The sequence below is a fragment of the Manis pentadactyla genome, chromosome 3 (assembly GCF_030020395.1).
Source record: "Manis pentadactyla isolate mManPen7 chromosome 3, mManPen7.hap1, whole genome shotgun sequence".
NCBI lineage: Eukaryota > Metazoa > Chordata > Mammalia > Pholidota > Manidae > Manis > Manis pentadactyla.
Genome location: NC_080021.1, coordinates 157161057 through 157180625, shown reverse-complemented (window position 1 = coordinate 157180625; position 19569 = coordinate 157161057). Strand labels below are relative to the sequence as shown.

General features: G+C 39.0%; 1 protein-coding gene across 2 annotated transcripts in view; it reads left to right on the top strand.

Annotated features, from left to right (window-relative positions):
• Window positions 1-1146: 1146 nt before the first annotated feature.
• The window catches only part of PUM3 (pumilio RNA binding family member 3), a 47582-nt gene continuing 29159 nt past the window's right edge, over window positions 1147-19569 (top strand). The window contains exons 1-10 of one of the 2 annotated variants that reach the window (XM_057498616.1): window positions 1147-1253; window positions 5202-5293; window positions 6387-6605; window positions 9345-9480; window positions 10084-10159; window positions 12173-12266; window positions 12527-12593; window positions 13728-13902; window positions 14865-14968; window positions 15928-16006. In XM_057498616.1, the coding sequence (XP_057354599.1) occupies window positions 5209-5293; window positions 6387-6605; window positions 9345-9480; window positions 10084-10159; window positions 12173-12266; window positions 12527-12593; window positions 13728-13902; window positions 14865-14968; window positions 15928-16006 (1035 nt within the window). In that variant the 5' untranslated portion in view covers window positions 1147-1253; window positions 5202-5208. Of the gene's footprint in view, window positions 1254-1372; window positions 1531-5201; window positions 5294-6386; window positions 6606-9344; window positions 9481-10083; window positions 10160-12172; window positions 12267-12526; window positions 12594-13727; window positions 13903-14864; window positions 14969-15927; window positions 16007-19569 lie in introns of those variants that run through there. The other variant, XM_036928420.2, reaches the window with a different exon arrangement.

Here is a 19569-nt window from a genome sequence, read left to right as displayed (position 1 = left end):
GAATTGACCAATTGGGGAAAGCAGTCCAGAAGCAGCCATGCTGAGTTTGGAGTCAGGCTCACCAGATCAGCATTACTGTATGTTTCCCCTTTTTCCACAAAATAAGGGGGGCGGGGACCTATTTGACCTGTTCTTAGAAGACTTAGATGAGCTGAAATTCAAACATAATACTTAGGGTAGACAGTAAGTACTTGTCAGCATCAAGGTGCTGAGTGATGGGATAGATGCCTGTGAATGACCAGTATCAACCCTAATGTCTTGAGGGGCAGGAAACAGTTTTGATCTGGAAGACAGTAAAATCTGAAGCTTCACAAACCTGGGATCAAGTGCCAGTTCCTCAACTTTTCAGATGACCCTCAAAAAATTTCAGTGTTCCAACTCCCAGGACCTGTGAAAGTGGCTTTAGGAAAAATATCTTTGCAGATTTAACTCAGTAAAGACCTCCAGATCAAATAATCCTGGATTATCCCAATGGGCCCTAAATCCAATGACAAGTGTCACCACCACGTTTGTGATGTGTCTTCAGCAGTAAAATGGGGATAACATCCTAACTACAGTCTCATTTTCTTAAGTGGAAAATGGGATTACCGCAGTCTGGAGGAATGGGCAGACGTTAAAAATGACAAACATTTACTGAGCGCTTTATCACGACTATTCACTGTGCGCCGCGCCTTCTATACATGATTTAGCTATCTCTACTTCATTGATCAGGTTGCCAAGGCTCAGTTTTAGTAATTTGCCCAAAGCCACGCAGCTAGCAAGCGAAAACATTGCGATTAGAGTTACACCGACTCCCGCAGTATCTCGTCCTCCACGCTAGCCCGCCAGAGAGGATGCAATGAACGCACTCTAAATACGGCTGCTAGTTCAGCCCTAGTTCGGGTAGAGGTTCGATTGCGCCAAGCCAGTCTCTCCTTCCACAACTGGCCAGCCCTATCCAGAGGCCCGAGCTCTTCCCAGGCCGGGAAACTACAGGGTTAATGACATCACTTTCAGGAGTCGCGAATACGTCCGCATCCGACGGATCCTTTAAAGGGCCAAAACTCTCGTGGCGCGCAGCCCTAGCGCCCTGAGATGAGGTACACAGAAACGGACCAATAGGAAGGCTGAATTTCCATCCTAATCCGCACTCTCAACTCCAGTTCAGTTGCGGAAGAAGAAAAAGCGATCTCGGGGGCGGGGCAAGGCGAGGAAGCGGAAGCGGCGGTGGCGGCGGAGTGGCGGCCTGAGCGGGTCTAGTCCCCACGTGCGCGGTGAGTGCTACAGACTTAGCCACCGCTCTAGAGAGGGGTTCGCCCCCTGCCCGGCGCTGGACGGGGAGCGTCTTCTGGAGCCGCAGAGAGGGTAGAGGTGTTCATTCACGGCTGTCACCCGTTGGCTAATCTGTGGCCTCTTCTGTTCTGGTGGTCTGGGGACTGAGGGGAGCCTCGTGCCCAGGGCGGGTTTAGAACTCGTCTTCCTACTGTTTTGCTCCCACAGTGCTGGGTTAACCTAACTAGCTTCACCCTCTTAAATCCTGGCCCATTCTAGGTGAGTTAAGCCTTTCTGTGGTATGGCACACATCCACTCGGCCTGATCAGTGCTAGTTGCCGAGTTCACGACTTGAGAGTTCCCTTGTAGGTATCAGCGCAGGGGAGGAAACCAGCTGGGTCCTGAGATGGACAGTAGGGGCGTTTGAGGAAATGATCTCTAAAGCCGAGACCCAAAGCATGATGAGAGGTGGACTCTGAAATCCGGAAGTCCAGGGAAAACTAAGTAAAGGCAGTAGTTTGGGCCAGTTCCCTTAGAAAAGGGACCTATTGAAGTGAGGTAAGATAAGAGTACGGCAAAACAAGATAAAAATTAGAGGGTAGGATGTGTCGAGGTTTGTGTACGGTTTTAAAGGCCATAGTGAATGGTTTAGATCTGATAGTGACACCGTGGGAAAACGTTCCCATTTGTAGAAAACACGAGGCTTACGAGGAAGGAAGGAACACAGTAGGCCCTGGTTCTCGAGAAAATGTATATAATTGGGGTTATGATTGCATATATAATGGAAGAGTATTGATAGTTTGTATTAGGGTGGTTGTGGAGACGGAAGTTGGAGGGTTAGAGGTATTTTTAAAGGGGATTCCGGAGAACTTACTGTAGCATTGAATGTAGCAGACAAGAGAGGAAAATGTTAAGGGTGAATCTTACGTTTCTTCCTTGAGCAGTGGAGTGGATGAAGTGCCATTGGCTAAGATGGGAGAAGACAGATGAGGATGTTATCATTTGGGGGTGTTTTGCACTGAGCATAGAGTTAAAGAATTCTATGTTGTACCTACTAAGTGTAGCGTACCTGTAAGACACATAAATGGAGGTGTTAGACAGTTAGATACAGAGGTCCAGAGCCCAGGAAGTCCTGATGGAGAAACAGTTTGGGAGTCCTCAGCATAGAAAACCATGGGATTAGATGAGATCACCTAGGGAGAAGTGTGGAGAAAGGAAGATCTGAGGAATGCCAACATGTAGAGGATGGGTATTGAATGTTTACTACTTTCATAGTGCAAAGCTAAGCCTGCCGAGATGAGTACAGAAGGATCAGTCACATGACCTTGTCCTTGGGAAATCTCTGCTGTTTCCCTTCACAAAGCCTTCTTGGGCCCTCTTGAGTTCTGTGGCCCTCTGAATACTTTATATATACTTCAGTTATAACAATTATGTTGTGTTTTAATTTTCTGCTTGCTTCTCTGTTCTCTTACATCACACTTGATTTTTTTTTTTCAATTTGGCATATAGTGTGTCAATACTCAGTACATCTCAAGTCCCTGCAAAGTTACAGGAAGGCCATCAAAATGTGCCACAGGAATAAGAAGGAGAATCATTTGGGAAAGAGGGGAGGGGAATAGAGAAGAAATGAGAAGAAACTGTCATTTTATCTGGATTTGAATAATATATGATTTATGTTGATAGAATGGCTTTAAAGTTTGGATCCTGAAAAAAAAGAAATAGGAAGTTTGGCTTTACTGTGGTATTTTTGAGGGGAGGTATGTATGTACCAAATTCTGAATAGCTGTGAATGCCAGTGTAGGTTTGAAATTTTTCCTGTTGACAGAGGGAAACATTTAAAGGTGTTATTGCAGGGAAATGGCATGAAATTGGTGAGACAGTGGAAGATGTATCAGACAGCCAATTCAAAAATTCTATTATTTTATGATTTTTAATATAAGTGATCTAAGAATATTTGCGTTTGGCACCCAAAGGTATAAATGTAGGACACATCTGAAAGTCTTGCTACAGAAGTAAATGTATCTATACACACATTGGCAATTATCAGCTAATCCCTCATTTCTCACGCTTTCATTATACTCTGGAACATATATCCAGTTTATTCCTAGAAAAGTTGTATTTCAAATCTGATTCTTCAACCCATCCCCACTCACCCACTCACAACTACTTGCTTCTGATAAGTAGAGTGTGATTAGGGAGAAAGAGTAACTTGACAGTGGAAAAACCTGGCAAACACTACCTTAACCAAGTGATAAAGGTTAATATTACCAATCATGTTGATTTCATGGACCTCCTACTATGATGTGATGATAAGGGCACCTCACCTCCATGGTTTTGTTCAAAAACATCCCTAATACCAGTCTAATCAAGAGAACTGTCAGACAAAGCCCAGATGAGGGATATTCAAAGTGTAACCAGTACTCTGCGAGAGTGTAGACACTTGTCATGAGGAACAAACACAGGCAGAAATTGTCACAGATGGTGGGAACTAGAGACTTGGTGACTGAATGCAATGTGTTCTGGAACAGAAAATGGACATGGGGAGAAAAACTGGTGAAATCCAAAGTTAATACTGTTCTATTAATGTTATTTGTTAGTTTTGATAGAAGTTAAAATGAATATGCAGAGAAAATATGTAGATAAATGGAATTCAAACAGCTATACGCACCAAAGAGTGAAGAGATACAGATGTGGTTATGATGGCTATAGCCAAGTTAAAAAATGACCCCTGAGTCATAAATGGTTTAGGAAGCTGAGTAATTCAGGGGCCATCCATTTTTCAGAATCAATAGTGAGGCCTAGACTAGAGTTGCATTTTCCAGACAGTTCTTTGGAACCCTGCTGGACCCTTTTGATGTTCCAATAAGTGGAACAACTCAAGGTAAAAAATCCTGCACACTTTATCCTGTGCTTGGTGACTAGTGGTTCAAATTAGCAAATTAAAAGGATCTGAAAAGGCTATCTTTAAAGAAACTGGGTTAATTATGTTGATTTAACAATTTCCAAAGTATGTACATTTCATCTCTTAAGGCTTTTTTCCTCTTATATCTGCTGGTATATTGAGAAATTAGTTATTCATCAGTGGGAAATTCTTGTTTAGAAATATCTGGTATTATCTAGGGATCCCTAACCTCTACTTGAGAGGTTCAACTTTAGACATTTAGAAATGAGTTAATTATACAATTTTGGAAGGTAAGGAAATAGCCAAGTGACTTTTGCTCCTGATGTGTACTGCTGTTTTCAGTACCCTTGGGTAGGTGAGGCCTGGTCTGTAGTGTGCCCTGTGCACCATGGGGATCTCTGTACCCAGAAATGGCCTATTAAGCAGATTTCCCTTAAATGAAATAATAAATCTGTCAACATAATCTTATTTTGGAGGTCACTGAGAACTACTGTTTGCCTCTAAGATAATAACAAACATTTTAAGTTAGTTTCTGTTTTAGCTACATTGGGTTTATAACAGGAACTTTTATATAATCTCTTATCTTCTTTTTATTATATTTGAATATACGGTTAAGTGCAACCAAGTATTTGTTCCTGGCGTTTTAGGATAGAAACCAAGAAATCAGACGGTAATACTGTCAGTTTCTCATAACAAGGGCTTCCCATGGTACAAGAAACACACACACTGACCCCTGTGTCCTGTGTGATGTGATCTACTTCTAGCTGGTACCTGCTGCTGGAGGGCTGCTTTTCAGATACATTACACACTTCAAGGTGTGTGTGTTTTCTTAGTTTTTGTGCTTATACCTTGTTTATGTTCAATTTTGAAGTGTTAGAAACAGTGATTGTACATGTCCTGGATTTGAGTGGGGTGCACCTACTGGGCCCAGGTGATTTGTCCTGCCTCTGTGCAGCTCAGGGACTAAGTATGTCCCTGATCACCTAATGACTCTTAACTGCCAAGAGCAATGCAGTGATCCTTCTTGGGGTTTGTTTTTGTCTTCCAGAGTTGCTATGATGGAAGTTAAAGGGAAAAAGAAATTCACAGGAAAGGGTACAAAGACACCACAAGAGAAAAACAGATTTCATAAAAACAATGGTAAGATAGTTATACCAAAACATGCTTTCCGTGCAGTTGTTTTAGCTCTTCTAATTGGAGGGAGAGGTCGGTAGAATGAGGGGTCATGTAGCAGATTCCAGTCTGTATTCGGTAGGATTAGGATTAAAATAGCAGGAAAAGGTAGGAGTTATTGGATAAGAGTTTGCATGTTCCCTGTGACACCAAGACATTAAAGAAATTGCCAGTATAGTTGGGGGAAGCTATACTCATGAAAGGCTCTTATCTCAGCTCGTGGTGGTGTTGCCTCATTTTAGTCACACCAGTTCACCACAACATTTTATTTTAAGGTTTGATAAATTATGGTTGATTAATACATACTACTGGTAAACCAAACGAAAAGTGTCATCAGGATTTCTAATTCTGATGTCCTTATTATTCCATCAGGTGTCAGTGTTGCAAAACAGAAAAAGTCAGGGACTGTGTAAATGGCTGTTTTGCTAAGCAGCAGTTTTTTTCTGGTAGCAGGCTTAGGGCATAAGTATTACAGTTTTCATCTCATTTGTTAGGTACTTAATTTGCAAGCTTTTTAACCAAAGATTTTAATTAAATGATTTTATTATAGCCTTTGAATACACTTTTTCAAAACTGGAAATTTGTTAACATCCTTAATTTGTCTATATGATACAGTTTCTAAATGTTAAGCATTCATTCTATTCTTAGACTTCTATGTTACTGAACTTTTTAAAATTATATGTAAAAATTTCAGTGACAAGGAGTCATTAATGTAGAATATAAAGATGCATGTAAATAATATCTCATCTCTACTATATACTTAAAACAGAAACACACCTAACTGACAATAGTGGTTGTCCCTATATTTATGGGTAGATTTATTGTGTGTTTTTCTACTTTTTAGGTTTTCTGTAATGAACCTGTATTACAATTTTATAATCAGAGAAAGTTCTAAAGTTTCATTTTAATTTTTTTAAAAAAGTCCTACTCTGATCCATATTTGAGAGTAAGACAAAGTATGTTTCACTAAAAAGTGTGATTTTCTACAAGAAATATGACCCAGTGAATAAAAGAGATATAGGCCCAGGATCATTGAACTTATATTTATTATTGTTACTAGATTCTCGTTCTTCAAAGACATTCCCAAGAAAAGTTGTTAAGGAAAGTGGACCTAAAATCACCTCTAAGAACTTTGAGAAAAGTGTCACAAAACCTGGGAAAAAAGGTGTAAAGCAGTTCAAGAATAAGCAGCAAGGGGATAAAATACCGAAGAACAAACTCCAGCAGGCAAACAAATTCAAGAGGAAGAGAAAATTCCAGCTAGACATTAAAAGTGATGGTAAGTGCTGATACCTTCAGGCTAGTTTTCGTGGAAGCCCTTCCCTGCCTGAACTCTTTTAACGCCTGAGCTGTCATGCGCAGGGATCCTAGAAGTCTGTTGGAGACCTCCCATTCTGTTCCTTAGCAGTGGCATTTACTGGTAGGGGGTGGGGAGGCAGGTGGTATAGGTGGGATTAAGAAAACAACAGAAAGCATCTTCCCTGGTCAAATGTTCTCTGATACTTAGAGTTCCTTATTTTCTAGGCCCTTGCTGAATTACCCTAGCTATGCTAAGCTGTAATGGCATCATATTGGAACCTCAATACAACACCCCTTTCTGTAGGCTAAAGTTTTTAAATCTATTTATTCATTTATTCAACAAATATATGTTTTTTATGCACTTTGCTAGGAGATGGGGAAGAAAAAGAATTAACAACTAGTAAGGCTATAGGCCTCCCAACTAGTCAACATAGAAGCTGGCCTTAAGGAATCAGTGTGTTCAACTAAATACCTGCCATGGGCTAAGGATGCCTTGGTGAAAATAAGACGTGAAGACCCTGCCTTCCCAGAGCTTAGGCCTGCCTAATATAATTAACCTGTCAAGTGGCACAGATCTGGTTGGCACTTCCTGAGAAGGGGTGTTGTACACATGGCAGGTTTGACGTGAGTTGGCTCAGGACAAGTTGCCAACTGATTTGAAGTGAAGGCAGGGATCCTGTTTGTCAATTGAAACAAATTGCTAATCTCTTCATCACGATATTGGAGAGGCTGTTTGGAACCAAAGCTTTGCTGTCATTGTACAGTGTGCCCTCTTGTGCACTATCCTGCAGTCTCAAACAGGCACGTGCCAGGTTACAAGTGCTGACCCACATGCACCTTCTCAGCAGCATCAGTGCACATCATTTTCCAGTGTCTTTCAATTCTTTTTTTCTCCAACATGGCATATGCTAATACTGCTCCTTGCTGCCAGCTGAGTCCACTGCCATGGGGCCCTCTCAGTCCAGTCACCTAGCCTAGGGCCTCTCACTAGAGGGACAGCAGCCTTTAAGACGAGGAGAGGAGAGAGGAGGAAAGGAAATGTCATAATTCCTCATTAGGCCTGCAGGATCCTTTGATGTTCCAGTGCCAGTGTTTTATCCCTTTTTCTTTCCATTTTTCTCTCTACCGTCCTTACCCTCTGTATTTTCTCTTCCAGCTTCTCTTTCCTAACCTCTCTAATAGGTCTTAAACCTTTTTCCTACTGCAGTTCTTAGCACATGAATTTTAGACACACACATTTTCACATTAAGATCCTGTCTTGCTATAGCCCTGGGTCCCTTTGCTATAGGAGATACATTCCTGACATCTCATAATGGAACTCTAGTTTTATTCTCATATTTTTATACTAGCAACTGAGGGGGATTAGATACTAGCCATCACCAAAGTATATCTACTGCAACCTAGCATGGCATATGTCAAAGATGCCCAAGTATTTGTAGAATTAAGTGAGCTGTGGGTCAGCTATTGTCCTCTGCTGTATAGTGCATGATGCCCTAATGTTAATTGTAAATGTGACCTCTGTTTACTATAATACTCAATTACCAGGCAGGAAATAAGTAAGCTGTAAAAGGAATAAATACACTGTAGTAGATTATTTAGCCATTAAAAATTATATTCGTGAGAAATAATTTAGTTTCATGGAAGAATGCTTAAAGTACAATGTTTAAGTGAGGCAGTAAAATTCTGAATTTTTAAAGATTAATATAAAACATTTATAGGAAAATGTCAAGAAGGAAATAAATGCTAACAGTTATATCTAGGTTTGGGATCATTGGAAGATTTTGGGTTTTTGCATTTTCTAAGTTCTTTATACTGAGTATATTTCTAATCAGAAAAAGGGAGATATTTAATAAAACATAATTCTCCAAAGAGCTCTTTGCAGGGTACTCATGTAAATAATACCCATTTTATTAAGTTATTCTTTGGCCTCATTGGTCTTCTTTGATTCAATTTGGTAAGGTACTTAGATTTTGAGAACAAAAGAACACTAATAGAAAAACCCTTGACTTTTAAAGCATTATTCTGTAAAGCAGTTAGAAATTTTGATGTCCAGTCATGACTGCATTGTCGAGAGGATGCAGAGGATTGTTTCAGAGGCCTCTGTCTGTTTGAATCCTGGCTCTACCACTTAGCGGTTGTGTGACTTCACACACTGAACTTAACTACTTGGTGCCATTGTGTCTCCAGCATGAAAGGAGAAAGAATAATAGTACCCGCCTGGTAGGGTCGTTTTGAGAATTGAATTACTTATATTAGCAGAACTCAGAATAGTGAATTTTTTAATACTTTTATTTTTCCTGGTTTTTGGGGGACTAATTTTTGTTTTCATTAAGAACTGATTATACCCAAAGTCCAGTGGTAAATGATTGTGATGTTCTAAATTAGAATTTTTATTTACAACTGAAAAAAAAGCTTTAACATTTTTCAGTTGCTTTTGCAATCCTTTTAATTTTCTTTTTTCTTCTTAATAAGTATCCTGTTAAGAATCAATATACAGCTGTTCAGTGAATGAAAATGATTGGTTTCAACCAAATTTAAAATGTATAAACTGCTCAGAAAGTACAATAAAATATAAGTTTCTAGGGAATGATGAGTTCCCCCTTCTAGTTTCCACAATGAGTATTGATCCTGACTAGTGATTGCCCTATGTACCTAATTTGTACTTGTATATGGCACTCAGAATGATAATGTAATTGAAAATAATTTCTCTAATGACTAGACTCAGCAGCCAAGAAACCCAAATGGGATGACTTCAAAAAGAGGAAGAAAGAACTTAAGCAGAGCCGACAACTCAGTGATAAAACCAACTATGACATTGTTGTTCGGGCAAAGCAGATTTGGGAGATCTTAAGAAGGTAATGCTACCTAGCAGCATCTTTATTAGTGTCTTTGAGTTGGTGGAAGAGTAGCAGTGTGCCGTGTAAATTGTGAGTTGTCCTAAAGTAAATGACCTAGCCCTTGGATTATTTAGAGAGTGCTCTGAACATTCCAGCTGAGGCATTAGTATTTGGATGTCTTCCCACTGTAGAAACGTGTGGAATTAAGATGGTGTCAGGTATATTGATGAAAGTATACGACAGTTAAAATGGATTTGACATTCTGTGAGAGATTTCTGAGAAAATGGAAAGAGTTTTTTTTTATTGGCTAGGTTTTGAGATACTTAAGTATTTGATATCTTGGACTTCTTTTATTATTTTCCTTACTTTTGAAGTTCTGGCTGTTAAGATTTAGATTGATGCATAAAATTACACCTTGTGAGATGAGTTTCTGCTTTTGAGAAAATTACTTTTCTCTGGCTGCCCTGAAATAGTAATTTTAATGTCAGAGGTTTGCTGCTTTTGAAGAGAAAATCATGCTAAACTGGGTGAGCATACGCTCGTATGGTTTCTAGTTTCTTGTGTTTAAAACAGTATCTTTACTTCAGCTATGTTTGCTCCCTCTTTTCTTTTCACGTATAGAAAAGACTGTGACAAAGAAAAAAGAGTGAAGTTGATGAGTGATTTACAGAAGTTGATCCAAGGAAAAATTAAAACCGTAAGTAGAGCATACTTGCAGTACACTTTTAACAATTGGAATTGACTCACTCTCAGTACAGGGTAGTTGACCATCATAACAGGTGAAATTGTTATTTTAAATGGATTTGGCCATGAATTTCGAAAACCTTTTATACTACTGACTGCATAAAAAATTGAATAGGGATTTACTGCTGGGAAATTATAAAAAGACTATCAAATTTGGCTGTGTCCTTTTAAAATCATTTACTTAAAAATTATCTTATGGAATTTATTAGTTCAGTAGAATTTGTTAGAATGTCTTGCTCTGAACTCCATATACTTCTGTATGTTCTAAATTGCTGGCTTTTTTGTTGTATAGGTGATATAAACAGATGATTGCTTCTCTTCACAAACATCATGCAAAGATCTTTGAATATCATAGATTTGGAAGTTCTAAACTCATTTTCATTATTACTATTGAATCCTGTTGTATAATAAATTTCTGTTGACTCTTGTGTATTTGGATAAACAGTGATTGTTCACTTTTAATACAACAGACCCAGTAGCCTTGGGGGTCACAGAGGGCCAACCTTGCCCAAACCTTGCACATGGGTCTAACCAGATGCTGTGTTGCCGTTTGAGGGAATGTCTTGAAATAGGAAGTTCGCAGCTGCTGCTTTCTTACCAATAGAACAAGATCTTCTTAGGGTAGAACCACTCCTCAGCTTTAGCAGTAGTCTGTTATCCTCAATCTAAATATTTTACACTCAAGATCCTTTCCCATCTACCCTTAGGTTATTATTGCATGTTGTAGGCTTGGGAATTAGTCTGGTGTTCAAATCTTTGCTGCTTAAAATACGTGTGTCTTTGGACAAGAATAACCTATTTATTGATTGTATACTGTGTGCTAGGAATTGTGCTAGATGCTTATGTCCTTTAAGTTAATGTCATCATTCCTGTCGGCCATTTGATGCATCTGGGTCTCTGAGAAGTTAAGTTTCCTCCCCAGAGTCACAGGGACAGCAAGTTCCTTAGTTTCTTATAAACTTACTTTTCTCATTTGTAAAGTGGAAATAACAGCCCACTCTTCAGGTTTCTTTGAGATCTAAATGAGAAAAAATTTAAAGCATGGATATTTGTTTTATAGTAGGTAGTCAATGCATGCACAAAAACAGTCTCGTTAAAAAAATTTTTTTTAAGTTTTATCAAAAATGTCTATATAGAGCTCACTTAAGGGAATTCTTCCAAAATCCATGACTTCGAGGGAGGTGTGCCTTCATCTTCTGATTTGTTAGAATTAAAAAACTTCAAAGACAGACTGAGCAACAAATAGAAAGCTGTGAAAGTAGACTGGTACTGTAGCATAGTAAAAAAATAATAGTGCATGACTGATTATTTGTGGTTATTGCTACAGAAAATTGATCAGTGTGTCCTACAGTGAGGCTCTAATCATCCGTCCAGTAGTTGTGAGTGGGGATGAGTTGGAGAATCAGATTTGAAACACAACTTTTCTAGAAATATAACTGGATATACGTTCAGGTGTATAATAAAAGTGTGAGAAATGAAGGGAGTAGCTGATAATTGCCAATGTGTGTATAGATATATTTACTTCTGTTTCAAGACTTACAGATCTGTCCTACATTTATACCTCTGGGTGCCAAAGCCAAACATTCTTGGATCATTTATATTAAAAAATCATAAAATAATAGAATTTTTGAATTGGAAAATTCTTCTTTAGGAAAAGTAGCTTTCAGAGACAGATATATAGTAGATGTAATCATTGGACAGACTTGATTTCATTTGGTTTAGTCTTACTTATAATGATAGGAATCACTCAAAATGGTTAAATCCATCCCTGTTTCAGAATGTCGTTTGGTGCAATTAAAACAAGTACTTCTACTCCCAAGTAATAACCTAGGCTTGATTTTATTCATGAAAAACCCTACCTTTTCTTAAATAAGGAATTCTAAAAGAGGTAGCAGTAAAACATAGATAATATAATAGAAATCTTCAGAGAAAATTAGTTTAAAGGCCCAAACTGTCTTTCCTACAGATTGCATTTGCACATGATTCAACACGTGTGATCCAGTGTTACATTCAGTATGGTAATGAAGAACAGAGGAAACAGGCTTTTGAAGAACTTCAAGGTATTTCTTATATATATTGAAGACTAATTGTAGTCATTTGTAGTAAGTCACTGGTTTTCTCTTGAAGTACTGTTCTGGAAAATAATCCTGTTGAGAGAAAGCAGTATATCCTACAGGACTTTTTTTGTTTTTATTTATTCTTTGCCTGAGATAGAGAGTTATTTGTGTTCCCAGTATTATGTATTTATGTAGTTGTTTCCTTTGTTTCTGGAGGACTGCAGTGAGGTTATCACATCATTGTAATATATTTTGTTTTTCAGATGATTTGGTTGAATTAAGTAAAGCTAAATATTCCAGAAATATTGTCAAGAAATTTCTCATGTACGGGTGAGTTGTTTTATTTATTAATTTATTTATTATTATTATTTTTTTTTTAGGAGAGCAAGGTACAGGCTTTTATTTAGAAATAAAGTGAGAGGACAGAGCTCCCAGCTCACGCCAGGAGGGGACAAGAGAGTCCGAGTTGTTTTATTTATAAAATACATTTTCATTAGTTTTTCAAAGGTGTGGATACTGGTTGAGTACAAGTGTCAGTTATAAGTCTGGAATCTTAAGAACAGCCCTAAGCAGATACCTGTAATGTTTCCACATGGTGTGTTCTTAAAACAATTATTGAAATTAATGTAAAACAATGCTACTGCCTTCACCATTCTTAGGTGGAGATCTTGAAGCCGTGGAAGTAGAAAAGTAGAATGATTAATGTGTAATTAGTTACCAGTATTTAGAAGGTAAAGGATTGGGAGGGGCAGGTGAGTGGACTAGACAGGGTTAGGAAGTTAGGAAGTGTCAAGATGGGACGACTTCCTAAACTGGTGGATTGATACTTGTCCTGATTTCCCTTTTTAGTATAATCATGTGCCAAAATATGCTAACCAACAACAAAAAGTTTCTGTTGACAAAACTTTCCAAAAAGTGTATTTTTGGCTGTAATTATCAGTTGCTCAGTTATTTTAGGATGTGATATAAATGTTTGTGTTTGTCCTATTTCAAAAGAGAATCTTAGAATATGTTTTATTCATTTTTCCCTGTATCTTTGACTTTTACCTTCTCCTTTTCTCCTCCCCTACATTTTCCAAGCTGAGCAGTTGAGTAAGGGGACCTGACATTTACTGGGCACCGTGTGCTGGTCACAGCTCTCTGTGCATCCTCACTCATCTAATGCTCTCATCCTCATAATCAGCCTTACTCTGTCTTAGGACTGAAGAAGCTGAGGCATGGAAAGGTTCAGTGACTAGCTCAGGGTCTTTCAGCTGGTAAGCAAAGCCAGGCTTCAAACCTAGTAACATAGAGTGCTTGAGGTAAGAATACAAGGCAGCATGATTTCCCTTCTCCAAGTGTTTCCCTTTGGTGGACCTCCCCACACTTAGATGAGTTGGTTTCAGGAGAATTAAGTTAAGTTTGGTTGCCACCTGGCTTTGTCCCTCTATCATTTATTTTTCCCCATGATTGCACTGACTTCAGGAGTAAACCACAAATTGCAGAGATAATGAGAAGTTTTAAAGGCCACGTGCGGAAGATGCTCCGGCACTCAGAAGCATCAGCCATCGTGGAATACGCATACAATGACAAAGCCGTTTTGGAACAGAGGAACATGCTGGCAGAGGAACTCTATGGGAACACATTTCAGCTTTACAAGGTGACATTCCACGACAATTTTTTCCAGCATTTGCTTTTCCCATGTGCTGTTCCTTTCCTTCCAGTGCTCTGTTTTCAGAATGTATTTTTACTTTGGCTGGTCCTTTAAGGCACCATCTTGTACCCTTTATTCTTTTGGATAATCTTGTCTGGTGTAGTGAGCAAGTGATTATACTTAGATTTCTCTTTCTCCCAGAGTGCTATCTTTAAATTCCCATTAAATTAAACGACTGTTGTTACTCCCTCCCAAATGCTCTGTGTACTGTTCAGTACTTCTGTCCTGCAATTGGATAGACAAGGTAGAAGACTCTTAATAGTTAGTGAAGCTTTGTGACCACCCCCCAACCAGCTCAGGCTAATGTCCGTCAGCTTCCCTGTTGCTGCCTTCTCCTGTGTTTCTTCATGTGTATGGATTACCCTTCTCCAGGTTGTATCCAGAGAGGAAGAGGAGAGGCCCAGCCTTGTATTTAGTATAGGGATAGAAGCTGAAAAATGCTGATAATGAGACTAGAATAGTTAAAGAATCTATTTCAGACTGGGGGATATAAATTCACACATGAATCTCCAGGGATATGAATTAATTCCTGGGTTGCCTCCACTAGTCAGGTCTAGTTTTGGGGTTGAACTCAGTGCTCTATTTCTTTTGTGTAATAGTCACTTGAGGAATATCCAGATAATTACAGAACACATGGTGGCAAGAATTCATGAACTGATTGCTTGAGCTTACGATTAGGCATTGGCTGGGTGAGGTGGTTGGTCGTTTAGCCTGGCTTTTTAAGTAAAGACTGAGAATCAGATAATCCAGGATTTCTTTATGGCTGTATGTACAACAGGGCTTTCATTATATAGATGTGGGAAATTCGAAATTTATGCTTTTTATTTAAAATGTAATTGAGTTTCTCCATTTTGAAGTTGAAGAAACTTGATTAGGTTTAGAGGGGGTTTGATTTTTTGTTGTTGCAGTCAGCAGATCACCCGACTCTGGACAAAGTATTAGAAGTACAGCCCGAAAAACTAGAGCTTATCATGGATGAAATGAAACAGATTCTAACTCCAATGGCCCAAAAGTAAGTAAGCTATTTTTGTTTTTTCTTAACAAACGGCATTTGAAGGAACAAAGTTTTGTATCTTCTTGCATAGGAAAGGTGGATAGTTTTCCAAATATAGTCTGTTTTTTAAATTGGAGTGTAAGAGTGTAGAAACCTGGGCATGTGGCCTTCTTGGCCTTTGTACCATGATGGAGTGGGTAAGGCACAGGCTCTGGGCCAGACTGAAATCTTAATCCCCCACCACACCAACTGTGTGACTTTGGGCAACTTACCCTCTCTATGCCTCAGTTTCCATACCTGTAAAATTAGGATAATAAAAATACATACCTTTAGAGCTCTGTGAAGATTAAATGGGTTACTATTTCTAAAGCACTCTGGACAGTGCTCTGCCCATAAAGACAGCATGTTTTTGCCATCTACTTAGGTGCTCCAGGTGAGCTTGCAGTTTTTGATTCTGGTCGTCAGGCACCACTGTACACCTGAATTCATCAAGTGTCACACTTGGAGGATAATATCAACTAGGTATTGTTGGAGTTGCTGATACTGTTTTGATCTGTTCAGGTTTAATTTTGCTAAACTTATTTTATGAAACATGCATTGTGAAGGGTTCTTAACAGAAAGAAAACAAGCTTTAAAAAAAATAGATCTACTTAAGGATTTCTAATCATGTATCCCTTGTTGAGTGAAGAGTATAGATGCCTTTACCTTGTTTAAGAGAGTTTAATGTATTTTGACTGATGATTTCATCTTTGCTGGCTAGATACTAGAAATTTGTACTCTGGTTTTGGTTGTAGATGGCACTAGAATATTTTTATAATCTAATAGGTTTGGTTTTTTTTCATTTTAATATTGTCTTACGAAAAACTACGTTTGCTGAAACCATTTCACTTGCTTTGACTATTTCAGAACAGCTGAGATTAGAAATATCTGTGCTTCCGTAGTGCAAGATCTGATGTATTCTTTTTTTCTGTTTTCAGGGAAGCTGTGATTAAGCACTCATTGGTACATAAAGTATTCTTGGACTATTTCACATATGCACCCCCAAAGCTAAGATCCGTAAGTTCTTGGTTTTAGTTTTTAAACCAAAATTTAGAGAAAGACCCATGTTAAATGTGAAACACTGCTTTGATGTACATTATCTTTTGGAAATTTGAAAATTATTTCCTTTTTTAGAGAAAATAATGCACTAAACTTCCTTTGAACAAGACTGCTAATTCTCTTTAGAGCTTCGTCAGAAGACAATAGAATTGACCATAGTTTTATCAATTCCATTGAATTTTTATATTTTAATGATAATCAGAGATTATCCTCTAGCTAACCATACTGAAAATTAACTAACAAATGGAGGGATATTCAGTTTCAGGTAGTTTGAAATTCACTTGAGCCAATACAGAAAAAGAATTATGTTGACATTAAAAGGTTAGGGGAAGGACACTTAAGTAAAACTAAATGGACCATGAAAAACTGAACCTTAATCATAGAAGGATAAGGAACAGAGAGTGAAGGTAAATAGCACTGCCATTCAACTCAATGATGGGAATACTAATGAGAATTTCTCATTTAGTCCCCAGAACTTTGCTTGCCTCATCATACAGTGAACTCATTGTCCATTTGTCCTCATTCTAAATATTAAAAATAAGTAGAATAGAGCAGATTCAAGATGGTGGCATGAGAGGTGAGACAGAGAACTCCTCCCAAAACCACAAATAGTACGAAAATATAGTTAATGAATACAACTAACCCTGAAACAGCAACAGGAAAAAAGGCTGAACCAGACTGCAATCAGACCTCACAAACAGAGCAGACCTCACGAAACAGGTTAACGTATCAAAGCCTTGATCCCGAGGGACCCAAGCCCTTCCCCCACCCCAGCTCACTGGAAGGAGGAAGAGAAATGGAGCAGCGAGGGGGTGGAGGCCTGGGACTGCTAAACACCTAGCCCTGGAGATCTGCTTTGTGAGTAGGAACCTACATTGTGTGGTGCTCTGGAGGTTTGGGAGCTGGGACAGGCAGAGTGCTTGAGAGACTGAGATACAGGCCATTGTGGAGGACAGGATCCACACCCGGTTGCTCTGGGACAAGGGAAAGGGAGGCAGTCTGAGAGGCTTTCTAGGAGCGAGAGGGCTGCTGAAGGGGCGGGTTTTGCATGGAACTTGCTGCGCAGGAGAAGGGAGAGCTGGACAAGGTTATCTGAGCGCACTCTGCCTGCAGGTTGGGAACTTTGAAGAGCTTCAGGTGCTCCATCCCCCTGGCTGGCTGCTCAGCTCTGAGGCCCCCCCACTGTGACACGCAGCCTGCTGCGCCTTCCTCCTAGCCTGCCAACACCTGCTCATAAACCTGCAGTCACTGTGCTGGCATCAGGCCAGCCAGAGGGAGGCCCCGCCTACAACAGCTAGAGACGCAAAGCACAGAGGCTTACACCTGTGTGCTCGGCCCACTGGCTCTGATACTAGAGACAGGCACTGCAGACGGGAATCAGAAAACAGATCTTTCCTCACCCAGGCACCAGCTCCACCCCCCTAAGACCCCCAACCTCACTCAAGGGGCTGAGCAACTCCAGATACTAGAGCTTCTGGGCACTGGAGGACACCACATAGAAATATGAAACATCAAAAGAACCTGGTTTAAATCAAAATCTCACTGCAGACAAAGGGCTAAATGAAAATGAACTCACCAATCTTCCTAAAAGAGAGTTCAAAGTAAAAATCATAAACGTGCTTATGGAGGTACAGAAAAATATTCAAGAACTCAGGAACAAATTTAAGATGGAGATTCAGTCATTAAGAAATTCCATATATATGAAATGAAACATACAATGGAGGGATTTAAAATTAGATTAGATGTAGTAGATGAGACGGTAAATGGAATAGAAATTAGAGAAGAGGAATACAATGAAGCTGAGGCACAGAAAGAAAAAAGAATCTATAAGAATGAAAGAATACTGAGAGAACTGTGTGACCAATCCAAACAGAACAATATTCGCATTATAGGGGTACCAAAAGAAGAAGAGAGAAAAAGGAATAGACAGTGTCATTGAGGAGGTGATTGCTGATCTCAATCTGGGGAAGGATATAGTCTCTCAAGCCACGGAGGTGCATGGATCTCCCAACAAAAGGGACCCAAGGAAGACAGCATCAAGACATATAATAATTAAAATGGCAAAGATCAAGGATAAGGACAGACTATTAAAAGCAGCTAGAGATAGAGAGAAAAAAGATCACATACAAAGGAAAACCAATCAGGCTATCATCAGATTTCTCAACAGATACCTTACAGGCCAGAAGTGAGTGGCATGATATATTTAATGCAATGAAGCAGGAGGGACTTGAACCAAGAGTATTCTACCTGGCAAGGTTATCATTTAAATTTGAAGGAGGGATTAAACAATTTTCAGATAAGCAAAAGTTGAGAGAATTTCCCCCACAAAGCACCTCTACAGTGTATTTTGGAGGGGCTCCTATAGGTGGAAGTATCCCTAAGGCTAAATAGATGTCACTCAAGGGATAGACAAAGAGTACAGAATATGATTCATAACATACAAAGAATGGAAGAGGAAGAAAAAGGAGAAAGAAGACCTTTAGATTGTATTTGTAATAGCATACAAAGTGAGTTAAGTTAGACTGTTAGTAAGGGAATTACCCTAGAACCTTTGGTTATCATGAATCTAAAGCCTGCAATGGCAAGTACATACCTATCAATAATCACCCTAAATGTAAATGGTCTGAATGCACCAATCAAAAGACACAGAGTCACTGAATGGATAAAAAAACAAGATCCATCTATATGCTGCCTACAAGAGAGTCACTTCAAACCCAGAGACATACACAGACTGAAAGTAAAGGGATGGAAAAAGATATCTCATGCAACTAATATGGAGAAAAAAGCAGGAGTTGTAGTACTTGTATCAGACAAAATAGACTTCAAAACAAAGTAACAAGAGACAAAGAAGGAGATTACATAATGACAAAAGGATCAGTCCAACAAGAGGATATAACTATTATAAATATCTATGCACCCAACACAGGATCACCTACATATGTGAAACAAATACTAACGGAATTAAAGGGAGAAATAAAATGCAATGCATTCATTTTAGGAGATTTTAGAAGGAGAGATCAACCAGACAGAAAACAAGTAAGGAGACAGAGGCACTGAACAGCATATTAGAACAGATGGACCTAATGGACATCTATAGAGCACTCCATCCAAAAGCAGTAGGATACACATTCTTCTCAAGTGTACATGGAACATTTTCAAGAATAGATCATATACTAGGCCACAAAAAGAACCTCAGTAAATTCAAAAAGATTGAAATTGTACCAGCGAGCTTCTCAGATCATAAAGGGATGAAACTAGAAATAAATTACACAAAGAAAGTGAAAAAACCCACAAACACATGGAGGCTTAATAACATGCTTCTAAATAATCAATGGATCAATGACCAAATAAAAACAAAGATCAAGCAATATGTGCAGACAAATGACAATAATTCAACATCACAAAAATCTGTGGGATGCAGTGAAGGCCGTGCTAAGAGGAAATATATTGCAATACAGGGCTACCTCAGGAAACAAGAACAATCCGAAATGAACAGTCCAAACTCACAATTAATGAAACTA